This window comes from Abrus precatorius, unplaced genomic scaffold (assembly GCF_003935025.1).
Source record: "Abrus precatorius isolate BTA unplaced genomic scaffold, Abrus_2018 Scaffold9, whole genome shotgun sequence".
Taxonomy (NCBI): domain Eukaryota; kingdom Viridiplantae; phylum Streptophyta; class Magnoliopsida; order Fabales; family Fabaceae; genus Abrus; species Abrus precatorius.
The window spans coordinates 33,930,061-33,937,684 of NW_020874439.1; the positions used below are offsets into that span (position 1 = coordinate 33,930,061).

A 7,624-nucleotide genomic window follows, 5' to 3' on the forward strand; every position below is an offset into this window, starting at 1 on the left:
ACTTAATTAGCAATCATATTTTAAACAGTAAAAATGGGTAAAAGCAAACGCACCCCACGTTTCAAACAGCTGAAAAGTAGGAAAATATATATAAAGAGAGAAAATTTCAAGTGAGTGGAAGGGAAATGGCAAAATTAACAATAGTATAAATAATGCAAAGGCAAATATTATTTTATTTCTAATGTGTAAGAGGTAACGTAAGATCTTAAAAATAGAGAAAAGGAGACAGTACAAGAACCGAATCTTGTAACATCAAAAATGACATTGCCGTAACTATGGTCTACTCGACGTGGATCTAAAACTGATTAATTAAAAAGTAATTTATTATTATTATTATTATTTTGTTTGTATGGGAATTCATGCAAATGGAAAATTAAACAGTCCGTATTTATATGAACATCTCTCGGGTCTCTGCCATATTTGCTTGCAGCTAGGAAACACGTCTTTGCCCCATCCAATTTACTCACCCCAAATATATATCACTATACACCAAAATAGCAATGGTCCTGGGAGGTTCAATTAGATAGCATGCCTGACCACATCAAGATTATCAGAATATATGCTTTCACTCCATACATTTATTTGTAGCAACAAATAACACCAAAGATAGCGAGACAGATATTTACTTACCCACACACTGTACACTCCCTCCTTATAACTTGCCCTACAATGGCTTGGATTTCATACTGACCCCAATTCAATCCTAAACCGTGCAAATAAAATATATAAAAATAATCAAACGAAAAAAATGCCCAATTGCTGATCCGATTTTAGGGAAAGCTGTAATTCTAAGGAACGCTACTTGAAGGTGGTGGTTTACCATATGGGCAGATTCCTGAATTTGAATTCAAGTATGCACCAAACAATTATCTGAATCGGTCATACAAAGATGTGAAATTATAACTTCTTAACGATTTATTGCATTCTTCCATTCAAGTTTCGAAATTTTTCATACTACTCTTGCAAATAATACTCTTTCCCTTAAAATAGAAACAAACTTTTGTATAGTTAGTTTTTTCCTTATTTGATTTGTTTTTGAAAAATCAAACTAACAAAAATTCTAAATTAAGAAAGTTACTTGCAAGTAAATAGATACTCAACTAGCACCAAAAACTTACTCTCGACTTCACACCCTCAACCCTAGTACTGGTCCAAAATTGTTCTTGTCAACATCATCTCTCCTCTTCGATGACCCTCAATTTTCATTTGCAACAATAAATGCATGCATAATAGAGACTAACCACAGACGTTTCTCTAGAATTTTCACAAACAGGTAGAAGCCGTAATCGGCCTGCCTGAGCTCCAACACGGTCCGGTAGTCAAGTAAAGTGAGCGTTCGATTCCAGTGGTGCTGCAACTAAGCATCAGCATACACGACACTACTCATATTCCCGCAATCAAATGGAGTCAAAAGCAAACTTGAGAGGCCGTGACAAACCCTTCACGGATGAAAAATGCACACTTTCTTCATCCAAATCCTATTTCACATGGTTTTTCTTGGATATTTAGTGCCGATTTCATGACCGATCGGTGAGTGCAATGCAAAATTTGAATTCCTAATTGACACTTTTATGCTAGAAACAGATGAAGATGTTTAGTTTCCAAGCTAGACTTATATCCATTTGAATATTGCTCATTAGGTGCATAGCATATTTACCTACCACTTGATATGTTGTTAATTTTTAATGAAAATGGAGTTCTGAGACCGTTTTACCCCGACGGCTTAACCAAGAGAACATGTAGACATAACAAGATGTCCAACTGGACCAACCCTGTCAAATTAAGCCTACTAAAAAACGATAAAATTCTAAAATCAAATCACTTGTTTTTCTACACGATTCGTCTAAATTTTTTTCACTGAATTGAAACAAACGGAGTTTATTTAATCATAAAATACATTGTCAAATCCATTATTGTCCTGGGAGCCAAACATTAGGAGTTATCTTTATACTAGTTCAGAAACAGCAAAAGTTCAATTTCAAATTCTCAATACCAAACTTAATTTTCACTGCTCACTTCGCAAATCTCAACTTAGATTGTACATACTGACCAGACTCTATTACCGACATAAATTTTGACAAGCACAACCTTTTTCACTGTACCTTCAAAAGACAAACCCACCCAACACAAACACTATTGATATTTCATCCCACGGGAACATCAATTCATACCAAAACCTATTTGTTAATATCAAACCTAAAACCAGCCGTAAAAGATATTCAACTATATAGGCACTACAATCATTTATGTGCTTTGTACCAACATATCCAAAAAACTTAAAACCCTTTTGAGCAACAGCACTATGCCCCAGCACGAGCACGAAAAACACCAAACACTCAAACCATGAGTGAAAATTAAGAGTAAAAAATCGCAACTGAAAAAGCATGTATTCAAATCAATGAACGAAAATAACAATGCTACGAAATCCACGATGTCTCTCAATGATTATGGCACGGCATTTGACATTTTCCTTCTCAATTCAAAGCAGAAACCATAACCGGTTTTCATATGTTAAGCCCAAAGACCAAACTTCCAGATCTTAAACTAAACGTATCAACTATACCAGCATCGTTCTTCAAAAATACACAAATTTCGAACATTACAAGTGTTTTATTTAACGTGACCTAACATAATCAAAAACAGCGACATAATTATTTGAATTGTAGGTATTAATTCTACAGGGAAATTACTCCGTATATAAATCCGTAATCCAAAATAACCACACATCGCATAATAGAGCGCGAAATTTCTATATTCTATAATGCAAAAACCAAAAATGAAACACGAGAGAACATGAGATTCAAATATTAAATCTAGTTAATCCGCAGGAAGAAAATTTATGAGCTAAGACAAGAACAAAAGTAACCAATAAAAATGTATCATAACATTAGAGAACAAAAGCAACACGGAAACGAAACAAAACTAAGAGCAATTGTTGTTTGGGAAACACACACACTACTTCGATCTCTGTCTCATCTTTCGGCGCTTCCTCTTCAGCCTCCTCATACGCTTCTTCTTCCACTGCACAAAGCCACAACCCGGAATAAAATCAAAATCCGTGTAATGACACAATAACAGCAAAAACAGAAAACGAGATTAGACATATTACCTTTGCCCTCATAGTGATTAAAAAACAGAAGCCAAACTCAAACCAAACCCTAGTACAGAACAGAGCAAGGCTGCTTGAAATCTAAGAGATTGGGAAGAGTGGGGAGTAACGTTTCAGGAATTTATAGCGAAACAGAAACCCTAAAAATTACTAGTATTGGGCTTTAATCGTGAGCCCGTAGAAACAAATAAGAATTGCCTGGCCCATCGTTCTAGAGTATTGGCGTTAAAAAAAAGTATTTTAATTGCACCAACAAAAAATGAATTTTAATTTTTTATCTTTCAAAAATATTATAAGAGAAATATTATAAATTTTTCTGTGAAAGAGCTGATATGTGGGCAGATCCATCACTGGCAGAAAGAGTTGCATATTGATTTCAAAAAATAAGATCTCAATTTCCAATTTAATGAAATTGTAATATTTTAAATTATTATGCCAGATTATAAAATTTATTAAAAATTATAAAAAAAAATACGTGAGTCTTACTTTTTTTCACTTTTTTTTATTCTTTTATTTTTAATAAATTTTAATTAAAAATTAAAAATATATATTAGAAAGTGTGTTATTGTGAGCTTCTTCACATTTCAATATTTTACCCATGTTACTAACATCCTAGCGAGCAGTGTTAGATAATTTGAGTAACATGCCCATAATACTACTTGTGGAAAATAAAAACCAAAATTACAGGATACTTAGCTTATGATCGAAGACACGATTGTGACGTAGATATCAAAAGCTTATTCTAAGAAAAAATGCTGGTTGCATACTCTTTCGGGGACATATGCTCACGTTCTGCATATCTGCATAGGTGGTAGCGATATTAGCTACAATATTTATATGTTAAAATTTTATTGATGCGAGGTAACCTGCATGTGTGAAGACTGATATACTTTAAGATAAAATGCATATCAAAAGATTTTTCTTTCCTATTAAAGTTAGTCATTACACTTGTTTACAATTGTATTTTGGCGTCCTATATTCGTTTGACTAACTACATGATGCAAAATGATGTACTGTATTTTCTTTTTCCTGTCAATTCAAACTACAATGGACATTTTTCAGACTTGTATTATGGATGCGTTTGGTAACACAAACGTGTAGTATATTAAGAGACTGTGATTTATTTTTTAATATTAAGTTAGAAGAGTTGTTTAGGGAATAATAAATAGAGAGAGCTTATTGCAGCTGTTAGATAAACTAGCTGAAAGCTTATAGTTGATAAATTAGTTGAATGTTTATACTTATAATTAATCAGTTAAATGAAAGTTATTTTGATAAAATTAACTATTCAATTAGCTTAAATATGTGAAATGACTAAAAAAGAAAGATGATAATTATTTTATGTGAATGTAAATTATTTAAAAAAGTTAAGAGTAATAAAATATTTTATGTCACTCACTCTTGTATTTTTTTATTTAAATAATTATTTTACATTAAATAAAATGTATTAAATATTTAATTAAATTGTTATAAATAAAATGTTATATATAATATGTTTATAGACATCACATATCCTTCTTAATTACTTAATGCATTTCAAATAGTTGTATAATTAATTCCATTAAATAACTCTAATTTAATAAACTGAATATAAGTTATAAGTTATCACCTCCAACTTATAAATTTTAAGCTAAGTCAAACAAAAGTTCCTACCACATCATAAAACACGAAAGTTGTTGTACCTTGAAGACGCGTAAGAATTTATACTCGCCAAAACTTATATATTCTGCATCACATAATTTGAGAATTGAAAAATACTTTATATAACCCAAAAATTTATTTGAAGATAATTAAATATCTATTAGTTGAACCAATCATTTATTAATATATAATCTTCATTTAATATAATATAATTAATCATATTCTAAACAACTCATTGTAAAGTATAATAAGCAAGTGTAAATATAAATCTTTTATAAATATTTTTTAAATATAAATTTTTTTCATACCTTGAATTGGATACCATCCCCTCCCCCAAAATATTATTATAAAGGAGTCAATCAACTCTGATAAAAGAGAGTCATTTTCAAGGGTTCTAATTGTGATCCTAATACCACTATAATTACGAACATTTCACCTTAAACGACTGTTATCTGAAAAAAAAGGAAAGAAAGAAAAGAAAAGAAAAGAACATTTCTTTTCTTTTCTTTTCTTTTCTTTAGGAGTTGCTTTATTCTTGATTCAATTGGACAATGCCTTACTTTCGGTTTATAGTCAATGCACATAGGCCCAAGTCAAATATACTTTATCATATTTCTGATAATATTCTTTTGAAAACAAAACACCCAGCGGATCAACCCAACAATTGAGTTTCCTCACGGAACTACCAAATGATGCACAAGCACATAACTTAAATTTAAGCAGTCATGTCACAAATCAATCATTCAGTTTACATGTACACTAGTAGTAAGTAACCTCCATCACCCATATCATAGCAAGTTTCCGCAATGAATGCTGCTGGTTTATCTTAGAAACACCACGCCAAGTCGCAACTTGGCAGATTAAATTTTCTGCAGAACATTATTGTCCAATACAAGTAGGTGCAAGAAAGCAACATCAAACTTGGCACAAAAGAGTGCCACTGGGCCTATTTTCAAATGAATTTCATGAACATTAATTACAATATGGGGCTCCAAATTATTAAATTCATCTCAACGTATATCAAACAAAATAATTAGAGAGTAAGCTGATTGGGCAGTAACAGCAAGGCAAGGAGCAAGAGCACCATATTTTTGGGGACTCAATGTGACTTTAAAAAATCTTCACATATCCACTTACATAACCTAAGAGGCAGGACCACAAATCCAAGTATTAGTAGACCAAGCACACAGCTGACTCAGAAGTGCAACATCTTTCAAGACTTTTATCGAACAAGTGGCGTTGAGGAAAATTATATGACTTTTCCGAACCCCGAGTCTTCTATCATCCAACGTGGGAACATATCATAATTTAACATTATCACAGACAAACTACCCTTTCTTCCGCCAATGCCATGTGCAACTGTCTAACGTTTACACAAACAATTTTTTTCAAAACAGCTCCAACCCATTAAATAATTTCTGTGGCAAGAAAAATTTATATTCCACCATATACAATTAGCATATAGCTTCAACAACTTTTTTTTTACAACCATTTACATGACTCAAAAGAAAAGGCAAAAGTTTTGATTTTTTATTAATATTTGAAAATAAGACAAAGACCCAAAAAAAAGAAGAAGCTAGAACTGGATGTCAATTCTAATGGGTGGTTCCTGAATCAAAATCTTTGGGAATGAAGATTCAACCTTTAGAGAAGCTCTGCAGAGTGGGCAGCTAGAGTGATGAGTGAGCCACTTATCAACACAATCACAATGGAAAAAGTGGTCACACCCTGGCAAAACCTTCACCTTCTCACCGTCTCTGAACTCGCCGAGGCAAATACAACATTCCGTTTCCTCCCACGCGCCGCCGTTATCCGACGGCGCCTGGTGGAGGATAATGGGCAATTTCTTAATCGAAGCAGGGTCGAGTCCCTGCGGCGGAGGAGGCGGCGGCGGGTGGACGACGCCGGTGAACACGGTGGTGGGGAGGTGCCCCTGGTAGCGGCAAACCCAGCGAGTGTACAGGAAGAGAACAGTGACGAGAAGGATAATGGAGAAGAGTACGATGATGAAGAAAAGGGTCCTTCCTCGGATCTCAAGGTCTCTGTCATCGAGCTCTGTGTAGTGCCAATTCAGTGATCGAGAATCTGGGGTTGACATGGTGATTTGATTCCGCGGTGATAGCAATTAAGTGAAAAAATTCGACGGCGGAGGCGAGTGGCGGAGAACAGCTGCGACGGCGAGGGTGCATCAGAACACACAGTGTCATGAGATGAAACACTGTTTGCTTGCTGCTTCTATGAGTCACTTGAAACTGTGAAGTGAGAAATTGAACGAGTGGCAAACGTTATATATAGTTAAGTTCGGTGATTACGTGTACTCGCAACCTCGGCGCGTGGATAAAATGTTAGTTTGCTTTTTTTATTTTTAATAAGATATGTTTTGAATTTAAAATATTTTTTTTTTAAAAAAAGGAAGAGGAAAGTGTTAGTTGGGAGCAGTAGACATCAACGTTATGATTGATAGTTGATTTTATGCAGCAAGGTATTGATAATATTTTTCGACATGTTTTTAATTATTAATTAAAATTTATTAAAAATTATAAAAATTAGATGAATCTCAATATTTTTTATTACTAATTTCATGTTTTTTTTTTAAATTGTTAGCACTCCTCTTAAACTAATACCGCAATAGATTCTGATCGCCTGGGCATAAAATAAAAATTTTATTATATAATTTATTAAAATAAATTATAAAAGTTATAAATTACTCCTGTTCTTTTAAATAAGTCCTTGTTAATGATGGCTTGCTGTGCTCTTCAAAATTAAAATTCTAATAACAAATATTGTTTTAATATAGTTAAAGAAATGTTGTTATCAAAATAGAAAAAAGTTTAATAGGTTTCTTTTTCAATTCTAGACTCATTTTATGAAAAT

The 7,624-nt window shown here is 33.0% G+C and overlaps 1 protein-coding gene and 1 long non-coding RNA gene across 2 annotated transcripts; both read right to left on the reverse strand.

The window, feature by feature from the left end:
- Positions 1-2,794: 2,794 nt before the first annotated feature.
- LOC113851584 lies at positions 2,795-3,211 on the reverse strand. The gene is made up of 2 exons (XR_003502214.1): positions 3,110-3,211; positions 2,795-3,021 (listed from the first exon to the last, which is right to left on the reverse strand). It is a non-coding gene; the product is annotated as an uncharacterized LOC113851584 (long non-coding RNA).
- A 2,140-nt stretch (positions 3,212-5,351) lies between these two features.
- On the reverse strand, positions 5,352-7,007 carry LOC113850484 (RING-H2 finger protein ATL66-like). Its single transcript, XM_027481047.1, has one exon. The coding sequence runs from the start codon at positions 6,846-6,848 to the stop codon at positions 6,327-6,329; it is 522 nt and encodes a 173-aa protein (XP_027336848.1). The 5' UTR covers positions 6,849-7,007; the 3' UTR covers positions 5,352-6,326.
- Between the last annotated feature and the right edge of the window lie 617 nt (positions 7,008-7,624).